A 16,860-nucleotide genomic window follows, 5' to 3' on the forward strand; every position below is an offset into this window, starting at 1 on the left:
AGTACTTGTATTTTTACCTTGCGTTTTTTTTATACAATAATTTATGGTCACAATTTGATTTTTTGTCTATAAGTTTTTTCCCTTATATTTTACATAAACAATATTTATATCATTTTTTTATATCAAGAATATTTTTATTTTCCCGTTTTTAAATTAAAATTGATAAATAATTTACGGAGATATTTTTAAAAAAAAGCAGTTTTTTGCACTAATTTATAAATTTTATTAATTGTTTCATTAACAAAATAAATTGTTATTAATACATTTGAACATCGAGGAATTACCGTCTTTTAAATTTGTGCGAAATTTCACCCTGATCGGTCAAATAGTTTAAAAGTTATTTAATTTATTTATCCCTGAGGCTAAATATTTAAACTATTGAACTTGCTCTATTAATGATGCTAGATACATTTAGCAAATTGCATAGGATTCTTTAAGACTTAAGCTATCTCAAAAGTTAAATACATATTGCGTTTTAATCGACATTATTTACAAAATAAACGTTTGAAAAAGGGGTATGTTTTTTACTTATAAACAATTCAAATAACTTCTTATGGCCGACAACGCCATAATAACAGCCGAAAATGAAGATGACCTACAAAGATTAATTAAAGAATTCGAAGATACGGCGCGCTCATATAGAACATGGAGATCTCAACAGAGAAAACTAAAACGATAGTGATATCAGCGGAACCGAGACGATGTAAACTAGTCGTAAATAACAAAATAATAGAACAAGTGATGGAAACTGAATACTTGGGAATAAAACTGTCAAGCTACGGAAAAGTGGAAGAAGAAGTACAAAAACAAGTGAACATGGCAAACGGAGCAGCAGGATGTCTCAACAACACAATCTGGAGAAACAAATACCTCACAATGGAAACGAAAACCAGGATATATAAATCAACAATAAGAACGATAATGACGTACACAGCGGAAACAAGAGCAAATACGGCGAAAACACAAAGACTACTGGAAACAACAGAAATGAAAGTCTTACGAAAAATAACAAACCAAACTCTAAGAGACAGAGTAAGAAGTGAGGAAATACGAGCGAGATGTGGTATAGAGGAAATAAACGCGTGGACCAAAAGAAGAAAAGTGGAATGGAATCAACACATCGAAAGAATGACAGAAAATAGAATAGTACGAATAGCAAGAGACAAATCGCCAAATGGAAGAAGATCATTGGGACGACCGAGGAAAAGATAGTCAGACAACGTCAATTGAGGCTAAAAACCGAAGTAAAACAGGCATTAAGCCTATTTATAAAGTAGGAAGAAGAAGAAGAAATAACTTCTATATTTTTAAGCTACAGACTTGTACGTACAACCACTTAATAGCTGGTAAAAAAAAAACATTTAAAAAATCCTTCTATGACCAATAGGAACGTAGTTAGGGAATATTTTTTTAAAAATCTTATCTTCATTGTTTATTAACATTAAGAAGTAAAATTTGCACAAATTTTGAATGAAAATCTAAACTTTATATTGTTATCCACAAGGAATCTAAGTTCCTGTAGTTGGCTGTATACCATATATCACAAAATTTTTTATTAAAAATCCTTTATAAAAGGTACAATTTTAAAAACCCAATCGAGCTATATCACAAAACGTTTTCCATATTCCATCATCAGTGTCTAGGTATACATGTATTAAGCCACTAAATATGTGGGTAAAAACCCGTTAAAAATTGTTTGTTTAAATTTAGTTTACATTATATGGTATTAAATATTATGATGTTAAAGTTACCAGCGGATTTGGTAACATGGCGACGTATGACTCCACATGTGGTCTAATTGCTTAGCTTATTTACTTGCCAGAAAACCACTGCTAAACTCGTATGGGGTGCTATGTCCGTTATAGTATATATTGTAGTCTTTTCTCTCGATAATTCCTGAACCAGTCCATCTCATCTCTTGAATCGCTATTACATCTTCTTCTTCTTCTTAAGGTGCCGTGCATTTCTGCGTAGGCGTCCAACGTACATCGTCTTGTCAGGTGAGATATTAAATAGTCAGGATTAAATAATTCTGTTTTTAGCAGCATTGCGAAGCATTTCATAGCTGTGGATTCCTGTCCATTGTCGAATATTGCGCAGCCATGACTTTTTTTACGTCCCAGACCTCTCCTACCCTCTATATTTCCTTCGAGTATCAGTTGCTGAAAAGTATATTTTTCTCCTCGTAATATGTGTCCCAAGTATGCAGTCTTCTTACTTTTTACATAACTAAAAAGTTACCTATCCTGTAAGCCCGCTCTTCTGAGTACTTCCTCATTTCTGACCCTGTCCGTCCATGATATTCTAAGCATTCGACGCATTCACCACATTTCAAACACTTCAAGTTTGTTAATGGAACTGGCCTTTAACGTCTATGCTTCCATTCCGTACAAGACAACAGGCCACACGTAACACTTAAGCATCTTGTATCGGAGGTTGAAGTCCAATTTGCGATCAGTCAGAAACTTACGAAGCTTCAAAAAAGCATTTCTGGCTTGTTCAACTCTGCTCTTTCATTCTCGGGGTTCCAACCCTCATTCAGCAAACAACCCAAGTATTTAAATTGCCTGACCTGTTCGATTTCTTCTCCAGAGACATATATCTTTGCGTTGGGGTTATCATTTCTACTTATAATCATTGTTTTTGTCTTCTTGATATTTATTTTCAAACCCTGAGCTTTATTTGCAAGAGTTAGATCATTTAAAAGGCATTGAAGATCTTCGATGTTATTACATCGGCTTTCATTTTATCCAGTTCTTGTATTAGCAATTTAAGAGCACCTGGGGCATAAAGGGTTCGTACGTTCAATGTGCAGATCCGTAAATCGTTATTCCTTTTATCCCTAAATTAAACTTTTCTTCTTTGTGCTTTCATACCAATAAGTTTTTTTAGGGGAAGAGGTCGTTAACCTTTTGTCCAACACCCTAATCTTCGAAGGACCATTTTTCCCGCTCTCGTTTGCCCTGACTCTGCTTCCCACTGGGGTTGGTTACCACAATCTTCCACAGAATTGCTCAGGTTACTGGGATTCTCCGCGTGGAGGTGAGAGTCGGAATTGAGTATAACAGGCTAGTGAGGCTAACAGGATACAGCGTCATATGTTGCGCATCACTACCCTATTTAAACCCAAATTATAATTTTGCAATAACTAATAAATGAAACTTCTTGAATGGTGTATAGCTGAATATTTGTGGTATTGTCCTCATTCCACGCGAAATTTAGGTTTTTTGTGCATTTTTAGAAAAAATATTAATCATTTTCAAAAAATCGACTTGGTTTTCAATATCTTTAAGTTTCATCTTACATAACTTTTCTCCTTAATAACCTCTAACCATTCATAATATTAGCACAATCTAAAAATGTGTAGGTATATAATTGAGAAGCAAATAAATATTTAAAGCGTTTACATTAACATGTCAATAAACACTTGTTATTTTTTGTTTTATTTACAAACTCGCATCAGCCTGTAAGGTTATTAGCGAAAAAAGAAAAAGTATTAACAATAATTGAATAGCGTAACAATTAAATTTTGTATAAATAGTTTATTGCTTTTAGATATTGGATAATCACTTTCTCACTGCACTTTAAGAATAGTTCTCTCAAATTCTCCGGGATTTCGAATTTACATCTTTCCGCACTGTGTAACGGGCACTCCACTAGAAGGTGTTTTACTGTTAACGGGGTCACGCAAGCCTATAGACTATAACCAAGCCGCAGTCGTGTGATGATAACCTGAGAAAAACGATTGGTCAGACCATGGTTGGTCAGATCAGACCTTGGTTGAAATATTGGTTTTATCTCAAGTAATTTTGCCTGTTTTTTGTGCCATCTGCTATTCCATATGTTAACCATTTTGCTGTGGAAATATGATTTGAGATCTGTCGCTGGAGTTTTTGGATAGAACTCAATAGTTGTGTCCTCTAAGGCTTCTCGTGCATATTTATCCGCCAGATCGTTTCCCGTGATTCCAATATGAGATGGCACCCACAGGAAAGCAATGTTTCTGTGATTTAGGTTGTGCAATTCTTGTGTAATGAGTTTAGTTACAGGATGGGAAGAATAGAATTATGAGATGATTTCTAGACAACTTAGTGAGTCAGTAATTATTAAGAAGTTAGCTTCAGGACATTTTGTAACGTGACATATGGCTTTATATATTGCAAAGAGTTCTCCTGTTAAAATAGTATTAGTCTCCGCTAGTTTATATTTCTTTATTTCATCCTTTGTTACAAAGGCCCCCAATATTTAAAAACAAGAGTCTTCAACCAATGTATACTTCCTGTTCTCACCTGCGGTTCCCAAACTTGGACGTTTACAAAGGAAAACATGGAAAAATAGCAAAGACCCGAAGAGCCATGGAAAGACAAATGCTGAACATCAGGCTATCAGACAAGAAAAGAAATACTTGGATCCGCAACAAAACAAAAGTGACCGATGTATTAAAGCAGATAGCAAAACTTAAGTGGAAGTTCGCTGGACATACCATAAGACAGAAAGACGACAGATGGAATAAGATGATTATACACTGGAGACCATATACTTACAAACGAAAAAGAGGAAGGCCACAAATGAGATGGTCAGATGACTTGAAGAAACGCAGGCCCGAAGTGGATATAAACTGCATACAATAGAGAGACGTGGAAGAAGGAAGATGAGGTCTATGTTCAAAATTGGACAGCAAGGGCTGAATAGATAGATAGATAGATTGTTACAAAGGCAGATGCTACACATCATTCTGTTCTAGATCCATCTGTGAATAACTATTTAAAGGAAGAAAATTGAGAAATTAAGGTTAATAGTAGAGTCAAAAAATCAAAGCTGGGAGAGAAAATGTCAGGAATTCGATACGTACATTGGCGGCCCCAAATCAAGAGAATCCTGGAGGTTTATAAAAAACATCAGATCCAACAAAACAGAACAAATAGCAATAGACTCCATAGAGCCCGAAAAATGGGAAAAACACTATAAAACACTGTTAGTACAAAAACATAGAACAACATAAAGTCCTGATTCAAGGAGAGCCACCAACAATTAACATCGAAGAAACTAAAAAAGCTGTATCATTGTTGAAAAATGGACGTGCTCCGGGTCCAGAGGGGATATATGTAGAGTTAATAAAAAATTGAACCAGCAAACTATTCGAGATACTAACAGAAGTTTTCAATAGGCACTTGCACGGAGAACCAGTGCCACAAAGTTGGAAAGAAGGATGGATTACATCTATCCATAAAAAAGTAAATAAGGAAGATTGCAATAACTATCGCGGTATAACTGCTACGAGCACGCTTAGCAGCTTATATGGGAGAATTATAAAAGAACACATATGCGAAGAATACCGTCCTTTTGAATCAGAAGAACAAAACGGATTCAGAGCAGGACGATCCACAATAGATAGTATTTCTGCTTATCCCAAATACTCGAGAAAAGATCACTGAGATTTCAAGAAGTGCATTTACTTTTAGTAGATATAACAAAAGTATATGACACCGTGCCTGTTGCGAAGTTGTGGGAAGTATTGGAGAAAACCAGTATCAGCGTTCCACTAATCGACGCTATTAAAGATCTATATAACAACACAATATCAAAAGTTAAAATAGGAAATAAGGTTTCTAATGGTTTTCAGGTAACAAAAGGACTGAAGCAAGGTTGTCATTTATCTCCCCTACTATTTAATATATATATATATATATCGACAAAGCACTCAGGTACTGGAAAAAGAAGTGTAAAGGGATGGGGCTGTCTATTGGGGATGAAACGTTATACACGTTGCACTATGCAGATGACCAGGTAGTTATTGCCCAAGACAAGGAAGACCTGAGTATATGGCTAGAAAACTAATGGAAGAGTACAAAAAATGGGGCCTCGAAGTAAATTTACAAAAAACGCAATATCTTTGTATAAGAGGACAAAATACTGCAGATGACCTCGACTTAGAAGACGGGAAAATTAAGAAATGCAATCAATGTATATATTTGGGGATAAAACTAACAAACACAGGAAGAACTGATAAAGCCATAAAAGACAGAATAACCAAAAGGAAACGAAAAAAAGAATATATAATACCATATTGAAACCAGTAATCGTCTATGGCTCAGAAGTATGGCAGTTATCACAAAAACTTAAAGGTTACCTGTTGGCAGTTGAAATGAATTTTTGGAGGAGAGCAGCGGGAAAGTCTAGATTAGAACATATGAGAAATGAGGATATAAGGAATCAAATGAATGTACAAAGATCAATTATAGAAGACATCGAAAAACAACAATTAACATGGTACGGACATGTTAGACGTATGGGGGAAGAAAGACTACCAAAAAAAATATTAGAATGGATACCACCAGAGAAAAGAAAACGGGGACGACCACCAACAACATGGATGCAAGAAATTTCAAAAGCAATGTCAGCAAGAAATCTGTCTGAAGAAGACTGGCAGAATAGACAGGCTTGGCGAACGGGAACCCAAAGGCGGATTACGCTATAAACGGCATATATATATTTATATATATATATTAGCCAAGGAGGGGAAGTTGGCATCTTGCTAGGATAGATTTCGGGGACTTTAAGGTTTAATTCATTTATGATTCGTCTGCATCTTTCGTAAAACGAAATGTGGGTTTTTGCGTGCTGGATATTCGAGCAGCGAATGGTTTGGTGATATTGTAAAGAGTACCGCTTTGATGCATATGAAAGCATTAATTCCTGTCTTCTTAAATCTAATGGTAGTTCACCGAGTTCGAACTAAAGACTTAAGATAGGGGTTGTTCTAAATGCACCGCTTATTATTCTAAGAGCGTTATTTTGAATGGTGTATAAAACTTTTAGAGTTGTAGAAGCAGACGAGTAAGCGTGGCATAAATAATCGATCTTGGGCCGGATCAGATTTTTATATAATACGAGTAGAGTTCCTATATCGGCTCCCCAGTTCGTACCAGAAAGGCATTTCAAGAAGTTTAGTCTTTTTTGACATATAGCTGATGTATATCTGATGTGGTCCTTCCAGGTTAGAGCTTGATCAAATATTAAACCTAGATATTTAATTGTATTTTCATATTCAAGTGTATGACTCCCAAGTTTTAAATTAGGTATATCTTTTATCTATTTTGGTATCTTTGAGAATATGATGCAGCGAGCTTTAGATGAAGCAAATTGAAAACCACTCCTTTTAGACCATGCTATAAATTTATCGAGTTGATCTTTTATTAATTTGGCCATACTCTTTATATTGTTTTCTTTTAAGAATATTATAAGATCATCCGCGTATAATCTCGCTTGAATGGGTTTGTTCATTGATTTGATTATATCATTAATAGCTATAAGGAAAAGCGTCGGGCTGATTACCGAGCCTTGGGGTGTACAATTTTTTTTTATATCTCACATTAGATAGAAGACCGTTTACTTTTACCTTAAAATTTCTATTTAGGAGAAAATTTTTAATAAAAGCAAATATATTTCCTTGATAGCCCCATGATTGCAGTGTAGAAATTATCTTGTGATGTCAAGCCATATCAAATGCTTTGTACAAATCAAAATAAATTGCAATACATTTTTGGTTGTTGTAGAATGAGTTATTAATATGTGATTTTATATTTACTAAATTGTCGGTAGTCGATCTTAAAGGACGAAATCCAGATTGTTCATTAATCAGTTGGCTATTTTCTTCCAGACACCACAATAAACTTTTATTTATAAAAAGAGAAATCAAACGATTTCTACCTGGCGAAACCGAATTCAAATTTTTACCACTGCGCTTCCTAAAACTTGCGAAGCAAACAGCTTGATGAATTACTCGGCAAGGGAATGTAAAATTGCATTCCACATGCCGTTCATCATGGTCAAAATTCGTAGTGAATTCAGTTTCTGGTACTCCAACCGAAGTAAAGTAATGAAACATAATGACGGTATTAGATTTTTGTTTTTATACAAGGCAGCGACAGCCGCTTATACGTATTTCGACCTCTTTAGGTCTCCTCAGAGTGGTATAGCCACTACTCTATGGTTTATTTATAATTTTTTCTAAAAGCTTACACATTACACAAGTTAGAGACACTGGACGATAAGAATCTGCTTTGTTTTGTGGCTTATTAGATTTTAAGATGGGAATAGTTATAGCTGTTTTCCATAAAATGGGAAATATGATTATATATTTTTAATAATATTTCTACTGCTTCGTCAGGTAGGTTTTTCAAAAAAGAAGCTGGGATTTCATCGGAACCAGAGGATGTGTCCTTTAAATAATCTATCATCTCTCTTAGTTCTTTGATTGTGATAAGTGCATTTATAGGTTTATTATTGTTTACTACATTAATAGGGATAGTTTCTTTTTATTCTTTGTATGTTAAGAAATCTTTATCATAGTTAAAATTTGTGGATGTTAACTTGAATGTTTCTGGTATGTTTTCTACGATTTCTGCATGGTTTGTTATTGACGATTCATTTTCTACTTCTAATGAATGGATTCCTTGATATGAGCTAGTGCCTGTTATATTCTTTATTTTTCTCCATATATTTGTTAAAGATGTGTAATTATTTATCGTTTCTACATTTTTTATCTAGGATTGTTTTTAGAACTTGTGGTAATCAGTTTGGCTCTAGCCCTACTTCTTTTAAGATTAATTAAGTTTTCTAGGTTTTTGTACCGTTTGTACTTTTGAAGAGCTTTCTTACTTTCCTTAATAGCTTCTTCACATTATTCATTCCACCAGAGAGTTACTTTATCTCTTTTAATAAACTAAATATGTGGAACACTTCACGATTTTGCGTGTCATCCTTGCGCAGGGGCCATGCTAATCTTCTCTGCATCGTTCCAATTTTAGTATGTATATGTACCGCCGAAGTGAGTACACTTGTTATTTTGTTATTTAAAAATCTTTGAATATACTCAAATACTATTAATTTAAAATATTTACAGTTTTCTTCATTATTATTAACAATTGAAATGACTTCCAGATTGGAGTAATTAGATTATAAGGTAGAAGATTTTAAATACACACATTTTTGTTCAAATTCACATTTTTGTTCAAATAAAGCCTTCATTAACAGTTTATAATTACCCGATAGTAAAAATTGATTCGACCGAATTATAAAATGATTATACCGTTAATACAATATTTTCAATTATATTAAATTAAATTATTAAACCGGGATCAACCCTCGTAGATAATTTAATTAAAATATTGTTTACCCAATACCTCAATAAGCAGATAAGCAGTTCGAATTACAATTTAATACCGTCTAATTTTATTTAATAAAGAAGGAATCCCGATCACTTAGCCGTAATGACAAGATGATGTAAGAAACGGAATTATTTAGTGCTAAAATATTGAGTTCATGTCCCTCCAGGTATCAAGTTATTGACAGATCGCTATGGAATTAGCCAAGGGGATGTAAGTTCAAAACGACGAAACTGAATGGGGTTGTTAACTGAGAGAATCAGTGGGATCTGTAATTGCGTGTCATCGTAAAGCGGGAATACCCATATAAACTCTGGAATGAAGAAGAACCAAAAAATAATCTTTTTCTAATAATTTTCCCAGAAAATATTATCTGATTTTTATAAATATGTCATTTTTATTTATAAATAGAATAGAATAGAATTTATTTAGTCAATATCATCGAGCAAAAAGACAAAAGATGGAATCTAATCGTTATGAAAAGGAGACCAAAATTCATAAAAGTGGCCTCTTAATATGGAGGACATATCCTGGGCAAAGGCGCCAAATTTAAAGTAGCTATAAAATATTTTTCAGAATGAGTCTTAGACGAGACAGTTTTAATTAAATAATAACGATAATAGTCTAAAATGTGACACAATTGTTAAAAAACTTCAATATAAATAAGCTTTCATGTAGCAGTTGGGACAGACAACAACATAACCCAACTAAATTTGATTTCTTAAAAGTGACTCTTTCCTTGTTTAATGTGGTCTCTCAAAATAGCACTTCCCGTCTAACAATATGTTTGCCCCCACTACCTTTACATTCCCTCTTCTGTCTTTTTGCTCAATGGTACAAAAATAGTTTTGTTTTTGACAAGTCAAAGGAATAGTAAACATTTTTACATACATACATACATATAAAATTTTTGAGAATTTAAACATTACAAACAGATATTTAATATTAAGAATTTAAGAAACAACAAACACACTAATTAAAAATATAAAAACATAAAATGTCATCATAATAGGCAAATACCCTTACCAAACTAGTACTATTGTACAAAAGCTGTACTTAGGTACTCCGTTTTTGAATAGAAACATTGTTTCAAAAAGTGTGATTTGATTTTAAACTTAAACGATAACAAGAGAAGACTTTTTACTTCATCTGGCAAAAACTTATACAAACTAACATCAGTCGAATTTTTTATGCTCTTTGTCAACCTAAAACTTCTTCTTCTTCTCATAGCACTACAACCTGGGGTGGGTTTTGGCTAACTGCGCAACTTGCTTCCATCTTGAACGGTCGTTCATAATAGTTGGGTCAGTAGATAAGCCCCATTGTTCTTAGATCTGACCATATATTGTCTCTCCATCGCATTCGCGGACGTCCTAAGGGCTTTCTTCCTGTGGGAACTTCCTCCCATATTAATTTGGCAAGGCGGTTATTAGGAAGTCTATGGACATGGCCAGCCTATTTTAGACGTTGGTATTTAATCTCTTGGAATATATCGCTCGCTCTATACATCTGTTTGACCTCAGCATTTGTTCTCATTCGGTAGTGGTTGCTATTAATGTCGTGAATAAGGCCCAAAGATTCTTCTAAGGATTTTCCTCTCAAAATATCTAAGTTTTCTTTCAGTTTCTTTGGTCAGGGTCCACGTCTCACACCCATACATGAGCACCGGTCTGATCACCATTTTATATATTCTAATATTTGATGTTCGTGTTAGGCGTTTAGATTTAACAGTATTGTGGAGGCTGTACATACATCTGTTTGCTGCCCGAATTCTTCCTTTAATCTCTTCCGCGATATCGTTATCTGCAGTGATTGTTGCTTCGAGATATTTAAAACTCTCCACTCTTTCAAAGTTATATGGGTCTATTGTAACATTTTGCCCTATTCTATCTCGTCACTTTTGTCTGTTGATGCACATGTATTTGATTTTCTCTTCGTTTACCCTTAGACCAATTTTCTTTGCCTCTACCTCCAATTTATTAAAAGTCTCCTTCACATTGGTGACTGTGTTTCCCACAATGTCAATGTCATCTGCGTATGCTAGTAGTAATTTTGATCCATTTACTCTCAGTAATTCTGTTTTAAGTTGTGCTGCTCTTACTACTTTCTCCAGGATTATATTAAAGAGGAGAGGTGACAGCGCATTTCCTTGTTTCAGGCCACTGCTTATTTCGAAAGATTCTGAGAGTTTCTACATATGATCCCTTTGATTGCTGTCGTACGCTTGCCGGAAATCTATGAAGAGATTATGGATAGTTCTATTGAATTCCCATCCTTTTTCAAGCAGCTGTCGTAAAATAAAGATCTGATCTATGGTCAATTTTCTACAAACGGTGTCAGCCTACTTAATAGGATGTACGATAAGATTTTATGAGATGGAGATGTCTCTATAATTAGAGCCGTTGGCTTTGTCTCCCTTTTTATGGATGCAGATTATTACACTTTCGTGCCATTTTGTTGGTATTTTCTCTTCGTTTCATATAGGTATTATTAGTTTGTGTATTTGTCTATGTAGAGTGTTGGTTGTATCAATGTAGATCTACCCGTTCTACATCAATATCGTTCGATGGAATAAAAGTCCAAAATTATCAACAATAACTTCTATTCAAAAATTACAGGCGGTTTTAAAATGAAATAATTCTAAAGAATATATCGGTGGTAAGTTCAAAAAGGTACTGATTTTACAATCTTTTAAATTAATATATACATGCCACGGCTTCTCCGAAATAAAAACATAATCAAAGCGGGAAGTCGTTAAATTTAATTACACATTCTTGAAGTGAGACATAAACATAAAAGCTACGTCGCCCTAATATTTAGAATAAACATCTTTTGAGTGCAATAAGCAATAATACTCGACTTAAGCCATAAATTATAAAAAATAATCTACTGAGTGTCTCTGACATCCTCCCACCTGAGGCAAAGTTACAATAAGAAACGTGACTCACAAACAATCAGAGACAACAACATAAAAAATAAAAGAAAACCTACTACACAAGAAACAGAAACAATAAAACACAAGAAAATTAAAACATTCTACAAACTAGTTCATAAAAAAGTCAGTATATCTAGCAGATGTTTTAACCTTACGCCCACTCCGCGTAACGTAGCGCGTATCACTTTTGTGCGTTTCGGGTACTCTGCTTTTAGACACTCCCGTCTTCGCGTCATCACACTCGTTTGCACTTTTGTGCGTTTCGGGTACTCTGCTTTTAGACACTCCCGTCTTCGCGTCATCACACTCGTTTGCACTTTCAACCGCGCGCACCTCAACTTCTTTCCACTGGGCTCGAGAAGAGATGCCTGGGTCGTTGTTTCCCTCAGAGTCCAAGTTGTTCGAATTGCCCTCTCTTCGGATAGAATTGACTGTGCATTCCAAAGGGTACAAGCGTTGCACAGGTCTCAGAAATTGTCCCCTTTCGGTATTAACTCTCACAAGTCGCACTTGCTTATCTTTTCCAGGAAGAAGTTCGACTACTCGACCAAGTGGCCAATTGATTCGCTTATCTTGATCATTGCCAACCAAGACCATGTCTCCCACTTTAACTTGTTGGCTACTTCTTCCTTTAAACCATAACTTTAACTGGCCTAAATACTCGTTGCGAAACCTTCGTCGAAGATCATCAACCAGTTTTTGTCTGTACACCACTTTCCTAGATAGAGCCTTTTGGTCAACAGCATCACAGTCTGGAACCCCACTCTCTGTCTGGTCTCTAAGAAACATCATGGGTGTTAAAGGTATCAAGTCGTTTGGGTCATTAGAAGAGGTAAGTGGCCTTGAATTGATGATGGCTTCGCAATCGCAAATTACCGTCATTAAACTTTCGTAGTCTAGCGAGGCCTGTCCTAACACTTTGCGCAATAACTGCTTCAAAACCCCCACAAGTCTTTCCCAAAATCCTCCCCACCACGCGGCCGTAGGAGGGTTAAATCGCCATTGAATACGTTCGACACTACTGCTCTCGGCGATTTTCTCAAAGTCCACTCGAAGAAAGGCATTTTCAGTACCAACAAAATTGGTCCCATTATCACTATAAATAGTCTTTGGACGACCCCGTCTGGCAATAAAGCGTCGTAAAGCCTGCATAAAACTAACAACCGATAATGCAGTACAAAGTTCAAGGTGTACGGCACGATACACGGCACATATGAAGAGGCATACCCTTGATTTAGCCGCTAAGAGATGTACGAATACACGCCCGTCCCTAATTCCTCTCAAAAATACCACAGCGGAAGAGGCTTCCTTGCTGGCATCGCAAAATGTATGAAACGTCCAGTGTTCTGCTTCCTCAGTACCAGCGTTTATCCACCTAGGTATCTTTATTGCATTTAGATAAGAAAGCTGTTTTATCCAGCTACGGAAAAGAGTTTCCAGTTCCTCGTCAACCGGCGTGTCCCATCCCAGTTGCTTCTCCCATGTTTTCTGTAACCACAGCTTTGGTAGTAGGGTGACTGGGCAACTGTAACCTATGGGGTCAAATATTCGTTGTGCTTGGGATAGCATCAATCTTTTGGTTACCGATTTACTTAAAATCTGTTCGATATCTTCGTCGTCTTGGTTTATAGATAAAGTGTCATCCAGCTTGTTCCACTTAATTCCCAGAACCACCGTAAAAATGTTAAATGAATCATTTTGAACTTGGTGAGTAAACTCCCACCCTCTTAAGTCGAATTTTCCTTTAGCCATTATCATATTTGCCTCTTTGATAAAGGTTTTCAATTCTATTTCACTAGCAACACTAGTAACACAGTTGTCCACGTAAAAACTGTTTGACAGTTTCTTAACAGTGTCTGTAGTAAAAGAAGCTTTCGAGTCATACTCATCCACAAGTTTTGACAGATGATATTCTAATGAAGCTCCCAACAAGAACGGGCTACTGTTGATTCCAAACACTACCCGTCGATGACGAAACACTTTAAGGTTGTTCTCCTTATCATACCATAGAAATCGAAGGAAATCTCTGTCTTTCGGATGTACACTGATCTGTAGAAAAGCTTTGCTAATGTCTGAAGTTACTCCAAATTTCTGCTGTCTAAACCTCAACAAAATAGCGGGAATTAGCTCAATTAAATTCACCCCCTTTTCTAGACACTGGTTCAAAGAAGGGCTATCCTTTTCTCTGGCTGATGCATCGAAAACTGGTCGTATTTTCGTAGTAATGCTACTTGGTTTAATCACTGGCCGGTGTGGTAGGTAATAAGCTTCCTGGTTCCTTTGCTCCTCCACTACCTCCTCAATAATATTGTCATTTAACCACTCTTGAAATACTTGGTCATATGCCTCAAAATAACCATCCTTAGTAATCTTCTTCACCGTGTTATCTAATCTACTTTTTGCCAAGTGATAGTTACTAGGCAGCGCTGGATGTCCCTCCAACCATGGGAGCCTAACTTCATATCGTCCATCGGTGTCAACAGAAATGGTTTCCAGAAAAAGTTTCTTTGCTGCTAAAGCGGTTTCATCGCGAGTCTTCCTTTCCATTGGATCATTTATGCCTAGTACGTCGAGCTCCCAAAGATTCGTAATAGGGGCATTATTGACAAAAAGAGAGAGCGAGATCATAGATAAGTTACTATGCGTTTCAACTGGTATCTTTCCCATTAGAGTCCAGCCTAATAGGGTCTCTATCGCTACCAAGTTACAATTCAAAATATGTCTTCTTCCAGTGTAAAGTTTGCCCGCGATATCTGATCCTATCAAAAGTTCAATTGGAGTAGAATCATATGAGTCAGATATTTCAATATTTAATTTACGAAGCTCTTCCGTCCAGGGCCCATCGAATATGGAAGATACACTATTGCAAATAACAGCTTGATCCAGTGCTTCAAAGGTACAACTATAAGTATCGTGATTTAATTCCACGTCATAGCAATCATGATTTTGCATCAAATTACTTCCTCCGAATAACCCATGAACGAGACTAATTTTTCCTTTTGACTGATATCCCAAAAATTTAGCTGTCGCCTTCAAAATATATGATTTCTGCGATCCAGTATCAATCAATGCTCGCACATGTCTCGATTTACCTAAATGAGTCATTTTTACGCGCAGCGTCTGCAAAAAAACCTGTGTGTTCATATTAGAACTATTCGCAAGTGCCTGATCGACTTTCGCTACCGTATCATCTTGTTGTTTTTGCTCCAAATTATTTGCCTTTGTTCTATTAAATGAAAGTGTCGGACACATTAGAGAAACATGTGATCTACTACAAACTAAGCAACTTAAATGCCCTCGACATTTTCGAGCTTGATGGCCAATTTTTAAGCATCGAAAGCATTCACCCTTTTGTGCCAAAATATTTCTTTTTTGCTCGTAGGTCAACTTCTGAGCTTTAAAGCAGCCAGTACTGTCGTGCGAATTTTGGCAAAAAAGGCACTTCGTTGTCACTTCTGAATTTATTAGACCCATTGCCGTAGAAAAGTTTTCTTGTGGTATCCGCGATTTCTGACTAGGCCGTTTAACATCTCTATTTGCTGCACTAGGTAGATCAAAGCCTTCCACCGCTAAAGAAATGTGCTGTTCATTATCGACTTCCCTTTTCAAAAAGTGCATGAGATTGTTAAGTCGATTTTCTATAGTAGAAACGCCCACCGTATTTATAAAAGCTTGTGATCCAGCGACCTCGGGTCCCTCGGGAATACGTTGCCAAACTCTCAATAGTTCCGATGGTAAACACGATTCTACTAACGGAAACAGCATCGCCGCGTAATTATCTGATTTTATCCCAAGTGTCTCTAACGCCCGTAATTGAGTTTCGAGATTGTCGTACAACAAAGATAGATCCCTTTTATTGCCAGACGAGGTGTTATTAATTACTAATTTTAGCAACTCCCGCACGTATACCTCTATTTGCAAATCATCCCGCCCGAATCGCGAAAGAAGACAGTCTACCATTTTACCATAATTGTCCCCAGTGGCTGGAAAACTATCAACTAACTGTCTTGCCCGACTACCTATTAACGTACATTGGACCAGATATTCCACTTTATCATTTAAATCTATATCCGGATCATTATGTATCTTTTGAAACTGGGACCAGAAGGGCAACCAGTTTCTAATATTTCCATCAAACTTCTTAAGTTCTAGAGTAGGTAATTTAAATTTACGCCTACCTGATCTGCTGCCTACACTACTTTCCGATGCCATGGAGTCTACCTCTTCACCTGGCTCGTCCCGCGGCTTCTGTAGAAAATCCTCAGCCTGTGTGTTCAGGTCGGTAAATTTCCTTAGATAAACTTCGCTGCCATCTATCTCTGCCAACAAGTCTGCTTCACTTTCATCACTTTCCAACAGACACTGGTATATATCGCTGTCAACTTTCCTTAGATCCTCATATTTTCGTTTCAAAATTTCTAAGGTCACCACGATTAAACGTACCTTTCCTTCCGGCGCCGACAACAGCTCTTCCAACTCTTTCGCCGATTTAGTAAAGGTGGTACGGAGTACTTTACGGTGCTTTTTGTTTTGATCCATGATTCACAATGCACACTTGAACAAACTACACACGTTTATCGGAACAACAACAAATTAAACGTGCGGTCAAGTGTGTCCGGTTAGATCACTACACTTTCGGCACACCCGGTATACTCAAAAACGATTATTCCCGTAAACTGCCCGTCCTGTCACGGTCGCCAAATGTTGGTTGTATCAATGTAGATCTACCCGTTCTACATCAATATCGTTCGATGGAAT

General features: G+C 36.2%; 2 protein-coding genes and 1 non-coding gene across 5 annotated transcripts in view; 1 reads left to right on the plus strand and 2 right to left on the minus strand.

Moving 5' to 3' along the window:
- The window catches only part of LOC140449445 (vasoactive intestinal polypeptide receptor 2-like), a 482,093-nt gene that overhangs the window by 378,533 nt on the left and 86,700 nt on the right, over positions 1–16,860 (plus strand). The window lies entirely within an intron of this gene.
- On the minus strand, positions 8,728–8,838 carry LOC140451559 (U6 spliceosomal RNA). Its single transcript, XR_011952081.1, has one exon. It is a non-coding gene; the product is annotated as a U6 spliceosomal RNA (small nuclear RNA).
- Positions 12,211–16,641, minus strand: LOC140449983 (uncharacterized). The gene has a single exon (XM_072543400.1). It carries the CDS (start codon positions 16,639–16,641, stop codon positions 12,211–12,213), a length of 4,431 nt encoding a protein of 1,476 aa, XP_072399501.1.

This window comes from Diabrotica undecimpunctata, chromosome 9 (assembly GCF_040954645.1).
Source record: "Diabrotica undecimpunctata isolate CICGRU chromosome 9, icDiaUnde3, whole genome shotgun sequence".
NCBI lineage: Eukaryota > Metazoa > Arthropoda > Insecta > Coleoptera > Chrysomelidae > Diabrotica > Diabrotica undecimpunctata.

Coding starts and splice junctions, on each gene's coding strand:
- LOC140449983 (XM_072543400.1), bottom strand. CDS start 16,641: ATGGATCAAAACAAAAAGCACCGTAAAGTACTCCGTACCACCTTTACT.